This window comes from Psittacula echo (assembly GCF_963264785.1).
Source record: "Psittacula echo genome assembly, chromosome: 2".
Taxonomy (NCBI): domain Eukaryota; kingdom Metazoa; phylum Chordata; class Aves; order Psittaciformes; family Psittacidae; genus Psittacula; species Psittacula echo.
In genome coordinates, this window is record NC_137737.1 from 27,248,110 (window position 1) to 27,264,185 (window position 16,076).

At 47.5% G+C, this 16,076-nt stretch overlaps 1 protein-coding gene across 1 annotated transcript; it reads left to right on the top strand.

The window, feature by feature from the left end:
- Window positions 1–2,074: 2,074 nt before the first annotated feature.
- SP8 (Sp8 transcription factor) lies at window positions 2,075–4,820 on the top strand (the record flags this gene model as incomplete). Its single annotated transcript, XM_080610671.1, has 2 exons — window positions 2,075–2,304; window positions 3,357–4,820. Exons 1-2 carry the CDS (start codon window positions 2,284–2,286, stop codon window positions 4,818–4,820), a joined length of 1,485 nt encoding a protein of 494 aa, XP_080466797.1. The 5' UTR covers window positions 2,075–2,283.
- Window positions 4,821–16,076: the final 11,256 nt, after the last annotated feature.

The window sequence follows — 16,076 nt, forward strand, 5'->3', positions numbered from 1 at the left end:
CCAAATCGAAGAAACAGAGAAATTAATCTGGGAGACTATCCATCATAGCCTGTAATAAAGGGAGTGACATGGATGAGACAGATGATATGATTAAGGAGCTGTGGTCGTTTTAATTAACTTTTTGCTGTCCTGTAATGATCAAACTGGTCAACAGACCCGGTCAATAAGCATGTTAATATCAAACAAATAAAACCAGGGATGATTAAAAACCTCCTGGTTTATTAAATTTGAAATTCAAATGAAATTTATGCTGCAGATGCATACAGAATGCTAATAGATTTTAGCTTTATTGAGAGTGGATCCCACAGGTTTTCAAGAAACAGCACGAACATTTATCTACTCCCTTACATTAAACTTCAAATGGGGGGGGGAAGTTTCAATTAATTTCTGGGAAACCTCTCCTCTCTGATCCTCCCCAGCCTCCCATCTGCATATTATGTTAGTGTACTGCACCCTTAAGTGCAGTGGTCAATAACGCAAATGCAAACAAAGTTGTAAGCTTCCTTAAACTCTTTGCCCAGCAGGTAATGTATACAAAGCGGGAAGGTTACAAATGTTTCCGTGATGAATTCAGGGAAGATCAGCTCACTGCTAGTAAAGTTGAGAAGCTGCTGATTTTCCAGGTTTAGAGGAATTATCGGAATAGCAAGAGGATGCCACTGACAGGAGTTTTGTGATTTCTGTTCGGGTCCGATGTGTTTGCCTGTTTGCCTTTTTTCCTTCCTCCCTCTCTGCTGAGTTCACCTGTATGGACTCCCACGACTATTTTTACAACGAGCTTGTCATAATTTCCAACACGGTGCTTTTAAAGGAAAAGCGCACTGAAAATTAAGATCTTTCGGCCCCAAATCAGAAGAGTCAGGGCAAGCATAGGAGCAAACCACAACCAAAAAGATCAAGAAAGGCCACGTTTCCCCTGGGCAGGCAAGTGCATGCGAAATACGGACGCGACTGGAAGACCCACCCGGCAAGGCTTTCCTTGAAAGAGATATATCCCTAACGCCTGCTCCTTCCTCAGAGGATGGCGAATTCGCTCAGACTTTCTGGGGCTGAAAGGAATGCATATCGATCTTTTTACCTAACCTGGCACACCACAAAATGTGATTTTCTGTCCCTCTAAAATCTAATGCTTACGATGCTAGTTTTGCAATTACGCTTTTTGATCTATGTCTTTATAGTTCCTCCTTACCTCCAGCAAATAAAGGAAGTAGAGACAAAAAGTTAATAAGCATTCATAAAAGGGAGTATCTCCGGGAAAAGTTCTTCTCCTCTTCATGGGGGATAGTATTGATTAAATTAAACTCGAAATTTAAACAAGTGTGCATTAGGCCTGTAAAATGAATATCATTATAGAAGGAGACCAAAGCAATGAAGTTAATTCTTTTTTATTTGTTAAACGGAGTTCCCTCCTTCCCCCCCACCCCTTCCTCCTTCTGGGCTGGCCTGTCACGCCTTCTCAACAGGCTAAAATCATTCAGAGCAGCTCGCGGAGAGAAAACGCGACATTTATGGTAACCGCCAGCCTTCGGAGAACGCAAGCACTTCATTAATTTACTTCACTCTTACTTCAAAGTATGATAATATACGTTACCCCCTTGATCAATAGATATGATGGGCAGTCAATATCCCCACGACACGGAAAAGGGTCAAACCCGAGGCCGAGAGAAGGAGAAAAAATCACGCAGCATAAAGCGCCGTGAGGACTTTTGCTGTAGAAAACTCGTGGGTGAAGGCGCTTAGGCGAGCGGGACCGGAACGGGTTGACCCCAGCTGGGCGAGGAGCCGAGGGGAGGGAAGCGCTCACCTTCACCCCCCGGGGCGAGGCGGCGGGGTTGGCGGGTGCCGCTCGGGTGGGCTCAGCCGGGGACATGCTCCTGGGGGAGGGGGCGGGGAGCGTTGTGCGATTTCGCCACCGTGAAACGGCAGGTCTGAGAGGGCCGAGGGGGCCTGAAGTGTGTGTCCCCCAGCTCCTTGATGCTACAAGTACAGAAAGGGCGCGGGCCGAAGGTGGGACCGGGACCGTGGTCCCCGCTTCTCGACGACGTTCTCGGTTCGGCGGGGCTCGACGGCGCTGATGACCTCACGCAGTCACGTCGTCGAGTGATGCGACGGTCCCAGGGATTGGCTGTCGGGGGCTCAGCGGCACTTCAAAGCCGGCGAGGGAGCTACAATTGTGGTGGAATGGGCGGAACTGATCATTGTATTGCACACCTCTAAAAAAACCCACTGCCTCTGATTTATCAATATAAAAAAGATCCTCTCAGAGGAGGGCACTTTTGTGTGATGGCAACTTCACTTCTAGGGGTGAGTCTAAGGATTTTTTTCTCTTGCTGGTTTAATTGGTTTCTTTTTATTGTCGATTGGAGGGGGTTGAAATAACCCCTGTCTTGACCGGGGCTATCAGTCTCTTCTATTCAGCCTTCTTTTTTTTTTTTTTTTTTTTTTTTTTGACTTAAGTGCAAGTGAGTTTAGGAGAAAAGAAAGAGCGAGGGGGGAAAAGGGGGCAGAGTCACTTTCCAGTGAGCAGGAAAAAGGGTTTAAGGGCATTTTGTAGAAACAACCCACAGTGCCTGGGCTGTGCTGTTCCTGTGCCCCGGAGAAGTGGCTTTTCTTCTTTACATGTGGCTGCTGGAAGAAAAAAAAACAAAACAAACAAGACTCAAACAAACAAACAAACAAAAAACCCCAAACCAAACCCAGCTCTAAGGGTTTTTTTTTTGTGTGTGTGTGCATTTTCCGATTTGCATCAGATTGTGGTTTTTTATTTCCCTTTAAAATAACACAGCCCGCCGTGTCCAGCAGGTACGTTGAACTCGTGTATACATGTACATATGTTAAAATTTTATATATATATTTAATTGTCGTTGCTAGGTAAATGAGGCTTATTTTAAAGATTTTTACTTCTTTTTTTTTTTTTTTTTTTTAAAGGCTTAATTTGATAATCTCAATTCTATATTTAAGAAAACAGTCTTACTGGCTTGAGGGACGGGGACCGGCCAGGTTCCGGTCAAAGGGAAAAGGCTGAAACGTAGCTGCCCCCATGCCGGGGGCACTTTAAAGCTACGGTAAACGGCGCAACTTTTCCCCCCTCTCTTCCCCCCCCCCCCCTCTTTTTTTAACCCTTCCCGAGCTCCTCCGTGGGAGGAGGGTTGAATGGTGACAAAAAGTCCCGGAAGGGACTCGGCGGCAGAGCCGCGGTGCCGGCTTCGGCGAAGGGATCTTCCCGCGGGAGTCGCGAAACTTTGTGCCCGGAGCCGGGCGGCGGAGCGGGACCGGGTACGGGCGGCGGGAGGCGGCGGTGGGTCCGCTCCATCCCTGACGCCGGCGGGGCGGCCCTTTCCCCTCTGTGCCCGCAGGAGGAACCGCGGGTAGGCTCCACGCCGCTGGCCATGCTCGCCGCGACCTGCAACAAGATCGGCAGCCCCAGCCCCTCGCCGTCAGCCCTCTCGGACAGCGCGTCCTCCTTCGGTAAAGGCTTCCACCCCTGGAAACGCTCCTCCTCATCCTCCTCGGCGGGCAGCTGCGGCGCCGTGGGCTCCGGCCTCTCGGGCTTCGGCGTGGCGGGCGCGGCGCGCAACGGCTCCTCGGCGGCGGCGGCAGCGGCGGCCGCCCTGGTCTCGGACTCGTTCAGCTGCGGCGGCTCGCCGGCCTCCAGCGCCTTCTCCCTCACCTCCAGCAGTGCGGCTGCCGCCAGCTCGCCCTTCGCCAACGACTACTCCGTCTTCCAGGCGCCGGGCAGCGCCGGCGGCGGCGGCGGCGGAGGCGGCGGCGGCGGGGCGGCGGGACAGGAGGCGGCTGCGCACCAGCCTGTCTTCATCTCCAAGGTGCACACGTCGGTGGAGGGGCTGCAAGGCATCTACCCGCGGGTGGGCATGGCGCACCCCTACGAGTCCTGGTTCAAGCCCTCGCACCCGGGGCTGGGCGCCGGCGAGGTGGGCTCGGCGGGCGCCTCCAGCTGGTGGGACGTGGGCGCCGGCTGGATCGACGTGCAGAGCCCCAACGCGGCGGCGGCGCTGCCCGGCTCGCTGCACCCGACGGCCGGCGGGCTCCAGACCTCGCTCCATTCGCCGCTGGGAGGCTACAACTCGGATTACTCGGGCCTGGGCCACTCGGCCTTTAGCAGCGGCGCCTCCTCTCACCTCCTCAGCCCCGCCGGGCAGCACCTCATGGACGGATTTAAACCTGTGCTGCCCGGCTCCTATCCGGACTCGGCCCCCTCGCCGCTGGCCGGCGCCGGAGGCTCCATGCTAGGCGGCGGCCCCTCCGCGCCACTGGCCGCCTCGCCGCGCTCCTCTGCCCGCCGCTACTCGGGCCGCGCCACCTGCGACTGCCCCAACTGTCAGGAGGCCGAGCGGCTGGGGCCGGCCGGGGCCAGCCTGAGGCGAAAGGGTCTGCACAGCTGCCACATCCCCGGCTGCGGCAAGGTCTACGGCAAGACCTCGCACCTAAAGGCGCACCTGCGCTGGCACACGGGCGAACGGCCCTTCGTCTGCAACTGGCTCTTCTGCGGCAAGCGCTTCACCCGCTCCGACGAGCTGCAGCGGCACCTGCGGACCCATACGGGAGAGAAGCGCTTCGCCTGCCCCGTCTGCAACAAGCGCTTCATGCGCAGCGATCACCTCAGTAAGCACGTCAAGACCCACAGCGGCCCCGGAGGCGCTGGTGGCCCTGGCGGTGGCGGCCCCGGCGGCGGCCCCGGCCCCGGCGGCAAGAAGGGCAGCGACACCGACAGCGAGCATAGCGCTGCAGGCAGCCCGCCCTGCCACTCCCCGGAGCTGCTGCCGGCCCCCGAACCCGGCCACCGCAACGGCCTGGAGTGACGGGTGGAGGCGCGGGGCCGCAGCTCCCGCCCCGGCCCGCCGCCTCCCCGGGCGCACAGCCTCGCGGCGGGGACGCGGACACGTAAGTAGCCGGCGCGGCTCCGCAGGGGAGCCCTCAACCCCCCGCGGCAGCCCCGCTGCCCGGACAGAGCCCCGCACGGGGTGGGCTATGCGGCCGAGCCCGCGGCGGGGCAGGGGGCTGCTGGGCAAGGGGCGAGAGAAGCAGACAGTCGTGGGGCGGCCCCGTGCCCCCCTCCCCTTCGCCTTGAGATAGCCCCTTCGGGTTGCATTTAGAGCGGATAAAACCCACGTTCCCCCCTCTTTCCGCTGAAAACCTGCTCGCTCCCCCTCCCTCCACCGCCAGCGCTGGTACAGCAGGGGTGCCCTTAAGCAGCAGATGGGAGAGCCGGGGCTGCCCCAAGGCGAGGGCTCCGACGGCAGAGCCCGCCGGCCGCAGTCGCTGTTCCGCGCAGCGCCGAGGGCAGCCTCAGAGCTATCCCCACCTCGTACACCGCTTAAAGCCCCTCTGCTTCCTGGACGACAGCGGCAGTGCACCCTCCCTCCTTTCCCCCTTCTGCCCCCCTCCTTTTAATTTTAACTAATCGTTTACCTCCCCGAGCTCAAATTCGTATCGTTCCTGTTTGAGTACGAATCGCGAAATACTCTGAAAATAATTAGGTTGAAAGTCGTATATTTTTCAACTCAAACCACATGAAGAAGCACCGTGGGTTTCAAGCGAAGCTGTAGTTCCAATGCCAAAAAGGGAGGCCGGGAGGGGGAGGATAAGAAAACAACCTATTTGTAAAATACGTCTGAACCTTTAGGTTTGTACAACTGGGGAATCGTTTTAGATTAGCTAACAATTTAATACAACTCCACCAATGTATCGGTGTGAGGTGCAGTTGTCCAGGAGACGATTTTGTATAGTATTTTTCTTGTAAATGACTTCCAGTAAATATTTGAAAATATATTGAAGTACATTTGAGCTTTTTATTTTTTTTTTTTTTTCCTTTTTTTTTTTTTTTTTTTTTTTTTTTCCCTGTCACGAGAAAGCATTACTGTCGCAGTCCTGGCTCACTGCATTCTTTTTGCCGGAGTCGTTCCTTGAGGCGTACATCAAATCGCACTTCAGGACATAGGTTTTGCTTGAATATTAATTTAGGTAGGCATACAATTGTAATTAAGCAAACAATATTTGATAAATGTTGAATGACATTTAATTTAATGGAGCATGTACTTACTTGCATTTGCTGGCAGTTCAGGTATAGTTACAGTGAGAGTTCTAAAGTGGGTTTGCCACGACCCATGTATTAAATAAACTGTCCAAGTGAAACTGAACTAACTTTGGCCTATGTGTATTTCCTGAAAATAATATTGTTCAATGTTAATAAACACTCCTGACACTACATTAGCAGTTTGCAAGGCGGCAAACTAATTGTCTCATTGTAATGTTGAAATAATTTGGATATTTCACATTGAAATGGAAAGCCCTTCGCTGGAACATTTTAGATTTGCATTTTAAATGCATGAAATGTAATTGATTTTTATCTGTAATATTTTAAATGGTATTAATAAACTCCAGATAAAACATTCTACCTTAGGTCAGCCAGTTGTTTTTCTTCGTTTAATTCCATCGTTACTGGCAACGATTTACTCTGAACTCCTATGGCATGAAGTGTTCTTTGGGGTGGAGAAAAGTGAAAATACAACGAATTCAGTCCCTTTGTAAACTCTAGCGCCTAATGACAGCAGCTCTGAGGCATTAAAGTGAGTAAGTTGGCATTCCATCGTGCTTTTTGTAATGCACAAGTAGAAGAAACTAAGGAAATAGTAATAATTATTATTAGTAGTAGTACTGTTAAGATTCGGTACCTCCTACAAAACCAAGTCGGTGTGACGGGGCTGCTATGCATGTGCAGCAATTAAGTCCTTGGACTTAATTCTTTCTACTGTGCCAGATCCACAATGAAAAGCGATTTAATACTGAAATGAGAAGAGTTATCATTGCTTTTAAAAGCAAAACCAGCAGTGGTCCGCTGCTTTTGTTTTCAGGAAAGGCGTTTGTGGCTGGGGGCGATGCACGACTGCCGTGGTGAGCGCTAACTTCTGCGGGTCTTGGCGGTGGGAAACTTCGTGGTTGTGTGGCGAAAGCTCCCGGCTAGTCCAGGGGTATTTTCCCCGCAGAACTGGGAATCTGGGCTGTTTCCAGGGCCGCGGGGTGCTTCTACCCAGCCGAGCCAGCTCTACCGCCAGTGCTGTGTCCTTGAAGTCTTGTTCGGGGCTGTCCCTGAACACTAAAAGTGCAAGGCTTTCCTAAAACCTGGCGTCTTTTGCAATTATAGCATCTACTTAGTGTTCTGGCAAAAAAACCCCAAACCAAACAACCCAAACCCCACTAACACTTCTTCTTAACATTTTTTTTTAATTATTATTTTGGAGAGGTGGGGGGTGGGGAGGAGGGGAGGACACAGGGCAAGTGTTGCTCCTATTTGGAAATCTGGCCTCTTGAATTGCACAGGGAGGAGATGCTAGCAGTCGGGATATTGAAAAATCAGGGCTAGAGCATAGAATCTGCATGGCAGAAAGACCTTTGGTGTGTACATGTAAAGCACATTATTAGTAATGACCTAACCAGCAGGTGTTAAAATGTGGTGCAAGAAAGTAGTCAACTCCAGATGCATTCGAGATGTTGGTTCTCTGGGTGGTGTAGGGATTTAAAGGAGCTTTTAATGTGCACTGGAAATAGGAGTAGCTCTGGTTGAGTTTTGCTGCATTTTGTTTCATTACAAATGCAGCCCTCAGAGGCCTGTAAAGTTCCGTACTGAAACAAAGCAACAGTTTGCTTCCCCCCTCTCCCCATTCTTTTTCTTTTTATTTAATTTTTTTTTTTTTTTTTTTTTTTTATTTAACACCATGCAAATGGGATTCCATGCCAGCACCTGATTTCCCCAGTGGGAACAAGAAGCAGCCTTTAGTTACCTGGAAGTTTCAGTCCAGATGGAACTGGATGAGCACCAAATGAAGAGGAAACGGAGCGGTGGGTAACTCCCAGTACTGCTTCTCTGATATCCAGCTGAAAAGAAAGTGCTACCAAAATGCCACTATCCAGGAGCTCGATGGTTTCTTTAGGGCACTGTTTGCAGCTTGCTAGTGGGATAGAGCCAGTGACAAAACTTACCCTTCCTCCGGGAAGGAATGTGTGCTTCTGCTGCTCAGAAGCTGCCAGTTTGGACCAGGGCTGTGTGAGAACGCATGTATTTTTCTTTTACCAGCAAAACCCAGCACTTGAAAGCTGAGTAGCTACTTTTTGTAGCAGATTTACTTTTACTAAACCTTTCCAGATAAGGGCATTGAGTTGTTTGATAGCAGCCAGGAATCTGTCTCTGCATTGTGCAGATCAAGGTAGAATTAAACTAGTTTGCTGACCCATGGGTCAAACTGGTGTCCATCAACTTTACCTTCCAAAGGCCTTCAGATGATTGTGGCGACTCCTGTTTGCTCTCTGACCTTGTAAGTCTCTCCCATTCAAGCCCGTAGCAATGTCTATCAAATTTCATGTCCTGCTTTTCTCATTATTCTGTTTTTTCATTGTCGTTTTCCACTTTAAGTTTTCAACAGAGCCGTGATGGGAGATGTGTGCAGCTGAAGCAATGTAAAACACCACTTCCTTTTTACCTGCTGTAGTGCGTTTCCCACTCCCCTGGGCCTGTGCCTGCCAAGACTATACAGCAGTCAAAGGGTGTTGGCTTCTTCTTTGCTTCCAGTCTAGGAACATGAATGTAGAAAGCAAGAAATGGAATCTCAGACATTTTATTAGTGGATGTGATGGCTAATCCAGCCATCAACACCTTCACAGCTGCAAAGGCAGCGAAGTGAGGATACTTGATGCAGTCCAACAAATCTTTCAGTATGAGCAGTTGTAAGTATGCACTTGCCAAAACCTGCCACACTTCACATGCATTACATGAAGTGGTCTCTGGTTTAGCTTTGGGAAGAAAGAGCTGAGAAAAGGTGTGAACAAATCAGGTATGCAGTTGCTCACACTTTCACCAGATTTATAATAAAAGGGCAAAACTTGTTTGCTGTATCAGAATAACCTTGTGTTTCTTAGCATAAATCAGGGTCTGCTTTCTCAGTGTGCACCATTACATTTTGCTTTAGTGTCCTAAAAGTATTAAAAAATATATCCCCAATGTTCCAGTGAAGGAAAGCATGTTCTGCAATATCTGCTTTAAAATGCAGAACACCAATTTTATTTTTACTATTGTGTGTGTGGCATCTTTTCAACCTAGATGGCTGTCTTGTGCTGAAGCCTATGGGGAAATTGTTGCACATCAGGAAGGTGTGCATTGAGAAAAACCATGCTATTTAGGACAATTACTACCTTTCCAGTTCTACAGTTTCTAAGTGCCGCTTGGAATTATTCACTTTTTAAGAAAAGGGATTAGGGAAGTAGGGGATAATAGCAAGCGATACTGCATAGGAGCTTTAGTGGGGTGACAAAATGGAATTTGTGGATTTCGAAACAAACTGGGATTCCGCGTAACAACTTGAGTGGTGAACAGTTGTGCAGGAGGCATATTCATACTACTTGTTAGGCCCACTGAGAGGCTGGATAACAGACTGACCTTCCGGGGAGAAACTTTGGTCTTCTCACTGGACATTTCCATCTTTCAGGCTGATACTACTCTGCAAAGTGCAAAACGCAGTCACGGAGCACCACAACTTTTGCAGGTGAAGTGTCAGGAACCCTAGGGACAGCCCCCAAACCATCTAGCTCCGAATGCTATCTCAGTGTTTCCCTTTAGGTTAGGGCAGAGAATGGAGGGTTGTGAGCTTGTAATACTGAAACTTCTCGAATAGTGACACAGAAACTTTGTCCTTGTTTAGCGGAAGAGCGATGGATGAGCAGGAGGCTCCTTTAGAACATCTTTTGCTCCTGGGGAGATGTAACACTATGCAAGTTTCCTTTGAGGGGATGGGGAAAATAATAATTTTTATTTTATTTTATTTTATTTTATTTTATTTTATTTTATTTTAATTTAATTTATTTTATTTTTTATGGGCAACACGGTGCTTTGTGCCTGGCCACATTTCTTGGGATAGAAGCATATGTATGCATGTGCCTACATACTTGGTGCAACCTCCAGCTGCTCCCCGCGTTACAAGTGCACAATAAAAGCCGGCCACTCGCCCATCCCCGTTGCTGCTGGGCGGCGGGATTTGCACTTCGCCTGGACTGCTGGGAAGCAGAACTACTTCTTTCGGGAGTGAAGAGCATCCCTCCCCTTCCCATTTCTGCTCTGGCTCCTCGCCTAGACTCTCTTCTCATCAGTTCACATCTGCCTTTTTCGGGAGTGGGGACCTGTGTTTCTATCCCTCCCCTTCACCTTTTTTTTTTTTTTTGGCTCTGCTCAGACACACACACACGCAAACATGGACAGACGGACACAGGAGTGCGGCAACGGGGCGACTAGTCCTGCCACGGGCTCGCAGCGCCACCCCGCGTGTGCGCCCCATCGCTGGCTGGTCCTTCAGCCCGCCCCTTTCGGCGCTGCCCCGCGATGAGTGGGGGACCCAGATGCGAGGGGCAGCGGGAGGAACCGTCGCCGGTTGCCTGTAGCTCCGTAGATGACCCATGTCATGCTGGGGAGGGGGAAGGACGAGAGGCGCTTCCCGTCCTTCCCCCTCCAGGGCATCACAGGCGTTCTCGCACAGGGAGCCGGTGTGCGTGCGTATTTTGCAGGAATATATTCTGATGGAGTGGGGACTGCCTCTGCGCTGTCACTTTATCCCCGGGAAGCAGCACCCCCTAACCTGCGTCCCTCAGCTTCCAGACACCAGCCGCAAGTGTCTTTCAAACTCATTTTATTCTGTTCTCCGCAGTCAATTTTCTCTCCCTGAGTAAGAGCTATCCTCTCCACCCTCCTTGCTCTGCTTATCCGCAAGCGACACTCCGCGGTGCTCGTTAGGAGGGTGGGATTATTTATTTAGGGAGGAAATGGTCCAGAAGCGGCCTTTGAGGGAGAGCAGATCTCCGTGGATCCTCCTGGAAATAAATGGGGCGGGGAAGAGACCCTAAGCGCCCGGCAGCGGAGATGTGGTGATGGGGCGGCCGGAGCTCCCCGCCGGGGAGGGATGATGTCCTCATCGCAGATGAAGAAACCCTGAAAATACGAAAGCAGGCACTAGGGCAGCATTTGGGATCTCTGGTTTAGGTGTTTCACCTCCGAATTCTTTGAAAGCTGCTGGGATAGGGAGCTGACAGGGTGACAAAGGCTTTTGACCGAGTTGCTAAACTCATTCCTGTTTAACGCTAGGTTGGAGGCGGCTCTTTTATTGCGAGTTATATTGGGGACAGCTCATCCGCGAAGAGACGCTTCAAAGTACTCTCCTATATTTTGTAAACTTGTCTTCTCGAGGTAGCCTGGGTGTTCCCTACACCGACTGGTGCCTGCCAAAGGCAGCAAGTGTATTCCTGCTGATGAAAGTTGCTCCACATTTAATTAACGCTGCTCCCGAGCTCTCAGTCTTCTTAGGCAGATTTTTATATGCATTTAGTTTTGTCATGCCCTAATCAAAGGCTACAGAGTGTTGTTAAATTCTAACAATCCCGTTGGCATAGATCTGCAAAGGGCTCACCTGGAGGGAGGGACCGGCGGTGGACCCCGGCGCTCTGGGTTGAGGCTCGGAGGGGACACTGACGGACACAGCAGCGGAACGGGCACACCGAGCAAAAGTGTCCTCTCATAGAAAAGGTGGCCAGCAAGGAAAATGCCGTCAGCCTGCAAATGAGGTGTGAAAGTACTAATACCGCCTGCTTTCCTGCCTCCCATTGCAGGCGGTCAGGTTTTGAACTACTAGGAGGAAGAAATGTCAATGCTCAGAACTGCAGGGGCTTTCGCCTCTTCGCTGCTGCCCCTTCTTACACAGCTCTCGCATTGTTTTTAACCCCTCAGCCTCTTTCTCTCCTTCACTTTGTGTGTGTATATCTATATTACATATATAATTCCCATACCTGAAGATCAGATATGAATGCAACAGTTATGAGGATTTTTTCTCCATTACAGTAATCAACGTGGTGTGAAGAAGTTGCCTATCCCTGCAAACCTTGAGTATTGCAACCCCCCAAAACCATACCAACCTACCCCTCCCTCCCCCCAACCCCAGCAAGCAACTGCCTTCTCAGAGTCGCCAGGCAAGTCCTTTTGCCTCTAGCAGAGCATAACAGGCAAGCCACAACTGTTTGCCTGTAACTATTGCTGCTTTCTCCAGACAGATAGATCACATATAAAGTGGAATTGCTGAACAACAAAGGGTGAGGAATTTAGCTGGACAATGCAAACAGGGTGTCTCAAGAAGGAAATGCCTAACTGGTAAGAAATCGGTGCCTTAAACATGAGCATGAGCCAGTACTGCTGTCTGCTCTGTGTGTTTGCTTTGCTTCGGCTAGTCCAACCATTACCATGCTGAGAATGGGGCTTAATTTGCTTATCCATATACATATGAAAGGACAAAGCCGAACGGGGAGAACACTTGCCAAATACAGTTTTCAATTGCTTACTGCGCTGAATGTGGTGCACACTACTAACTCTGTACAGACATCTTCTGCATTAGGACAAGCACAGGTCTCATCTTTAGAGAGTTCAGAGCAAGACTTCATCTCTCCAGAGCATGAGTAACACAGCTCAGCAGCCAGGGATTTTATCAGTCTCATGCATGAAGCCCAAGATTTCCAGCAGTCTTGCAGTTTAATGCCCACGTTGACACTGGGTCACTTCTACTTTCAGTTAAACTTAAAGGCCTGTGGGAACAGCTGCAGACTAAATTTACCTCCCATTTTGCTAAGCACAGAATTTTTATGAAAATGAATGCATCTAAACCACATGCAAGCAGAATAGCTTTATTAGAAAAAAGTTTTCAAAGCTCTGTGGATTCTAAAAGTCTTGGATCCTGAAAAATTTACTCTCACTGAAGACATCCTCAAAAAAAAATTGGCGCAATGTATTTTTTTGTAGTTCTGCCTAATCCTTTACGTTTCCCCCTTCATGACTCAGAAATCCAAAAAGTCCGTCTGACCTGTGTCTGTTCATAAAGCTAAAAAACGTACTTGATGTCAAAACCATGACATGCTTCTGTTCTAGATAGTTATTGCATACCCAAACATGAGTTCAGTTACAAAACACACGGTATGTAAGAGTACGTATAATGTTTTATAGACATTAAGTCACAACCCGGCTAGCATTTATATTCATGTCAGGTCCTGCTAATTTTTACTTGCCATGGTAGACATTAGTTTTTTTCTCACTGTATGAGTCAGGCAAGAAAGATTATGGACTTCTAGTTGCTAGCCAAGATCCAAAGTTTCTACATCTCTACCCTCTTATCTCTTGGGAGGTAAATAATTCACGGTACATTTTATTCAGCATCATGGCATATCAGAGAGTGGATGTAAAGAACCTGTTACAAATAGTTTTTTAAATATTGATATATACAAGTATAGATAAGCAGAACAAAAGATCTTCTTCCTTTTGCCTCAATATTTTTTGTTCATAAATGTACAGTAGGCAATGATATTTCCTGGTGTCACTAGTGTTATGTAACCTTACTGCAGACAACAGGAGAAACTATTGCCTGCTAGAGATAATGCACATTATACAGGATGGACTACCTACTTTCAGTATCTTCCAATCAAACTTTAATAAAAGGTGAAATCCAAGAACAAAACATGGTTAATGGCCTTAGGTAACAAGCCTTTTGGTATGATAGCATTTATCTGTTTTGTTTTGATTTTGTAATTTGGTAGCACAGAGACAAGTTTGTTTCATAGTGTAATTGCTGGCTTGCTATCAAAATGCTCTTGAGAGAATTAACAGGAGTTTAAGAAAACCCTGAAACTCAAGAAAATATTTGTATCAGCACTTCTCTTCATGTAAATGGTGGGAAAGGAGTGAGAGAGACACCAGAGAGCTAAATATGACAGAAAAGAGTGTTCAGCCTTTTGTAAAATGCTTGATGATTTTTTTTTTGGGCTGAGCACACATTTTACCTGCTGTAATACTTTTAAAATAAGATTTGTGGATTTTACTATTTGGTAGCGGAGAAAAATGCACTTGTGAAGCCAGGCTTAATTCAAGAAAGTTATGTTACAAATGCTTCTTAAAATTTATTGTGTTTCTTCAGGCACAGAAGGGATCAAAAGGGAATAGCTGCATCTACTAGATAGATTTTTGGCACATAATTTAGCCACACCTCCTGTATTAGTAGTGGTTGTCATGATCTAGTAAAACCAGGTATCTTTCCCTTACTATTTTTGTCAGCTGTGATCTCTAGTCTGACTGCAATGACTTCTCAGATCAAATCTGTGTTTAGTCTTTCTTTGTTAGAAAAGTTTTCATTCTCATTGCAACACTGATTTTACTGGGACTTTGCCTGGGTGAAGACTGAGCTGAAAAGTCAGTAAGATCTCAGGCTGTGCCTTCATGGTGTTGTGCTTGAGGAAAAGTGGGAGAAGCAGGGATCTTGATTACAGGTATATCTCAAAGTTGATTTTGCTATGGTGCTTCTCCTGCCAGCTTGGATTTCTCTAGGCTGGCACTGAAGTTTTAACCTATATTTCCAGAGAGTATAATACCAGCAGAGAAAGCAAGCAAGTTGTTTTCTTCTCTTCCCACTGCTGCCAAAAAATGCAAGATAAGACCCAGTCAAGAGAATAGGAGTAAGAAATAGAACATAAGTACTTGGCTGTTGCCAAACCCAGCAAGCCCTTATAGGTGCCTTACTTTACAGGTCCCTGCATGTTTAGGTATGCCTCTCCACACATGCCCTCAGGCTCTACATGTCTGACCACTTTGGTATATTATCCTACTCAGTTCCTTATGAACTTGATCTTGTTGATGCACTTTGAGAATTCCCCGCACTATCAGGGTTTAACTCTCCACACAATGCATAGTAAACTGGTTTTAATGAATAGTGAGAGGAAGGACATAGAGGTGTGTCTCAATTTCCTGTGAAATTACTATTTGCATGGGACCCTACAAGGTATGACTTCCAAGTAGTTGAAAAAGAGGTGCTCAAACTGAGAAGGGAATAGAATTTCAGTCATATTGCCCCTAGTTGTTACCTAACTGCTAAATTCACACAGGCAAAACTAAGCATTTACTCCAGAGGTTAAATGATGCGTGGTCTCTCCTGGATTCATACCAATTCACAGAGATCTGTATCTTCACGGAGATTGAACTGCAATAAAAGCTTCTTCTGCAATGGGAATGTTTACAAAAACTGCTGTACTAGATAGATACTCTAAAGTGTAACATGATATGAGCTTGGCCTTCTCTTTAATTAGGATCCAGTAATAATCCCTACTACCTAGCTGTCTACTTTCTTAATTTTTGGGGAGCTAAGTGCCCCTCAAACCAGACAACAGATACAAGAGGTCCTGTGAGGAGAGATACAGAGGCAGACTGGCAGTTCAATCATATGAGATTTGTTTCCACAAAAAATCACTTTAAAATAAAGAAAAAATTAACTTCACACGTGCAACACTGGAAATCAGAACTTCATGAACTCAGAGTAAGCTTTCAATTTTTTTTATTAGTACAAGAATATATTTCCAGTATGACTAAAGACTGCCTTCTTGAGGTTACATTTACATTTGACAACTACCTTTCCTGCTACACAAAGCTGATCTGTGTAACTGAGGTAGTAGGATGGATTATTCTAATAAGTAAAATTCAGAAGGGAATTGCAGCACACTTATCCTAGACTCATAAACTAATTCATTAACAAAAGACTGTTCAATGCAGAACCCGGTACAAAAACGCTTGCAAACTGAAGTCATTGAACTGCACATTACTTGTCTTGAAAGTATTGCCTTACAACCTAGAGTTTCTGCACATGGAATCCTTCTGGAATACTTTTGGTTTGATAAAGTTAAGTCAGCAGTTTCCCCTGAGCAGCCAGAACCTTTGATTTCACTTGTAACTGATGGGGAGACATCACATACTGCAAATTCTGCTGCCAGCACCAGTTTGATTCTTCAGTGTCAGAAGCTGGGAATATACAACCACTTCTGTAATGATATTCTCTATCACAGAACTATAGCAATGTGGAAAGCAGTATATTTAGTATGTATTTAGGGATGTTTAAAAGACACTCTTTAAAAGATACTCTTTCCCACTGATTACGGAGCAGCTCTAATCCTTCTTCTGGGAGTCATGGAGTCAAAATGCAGCAGGCGTAACGGTTAAGTACACA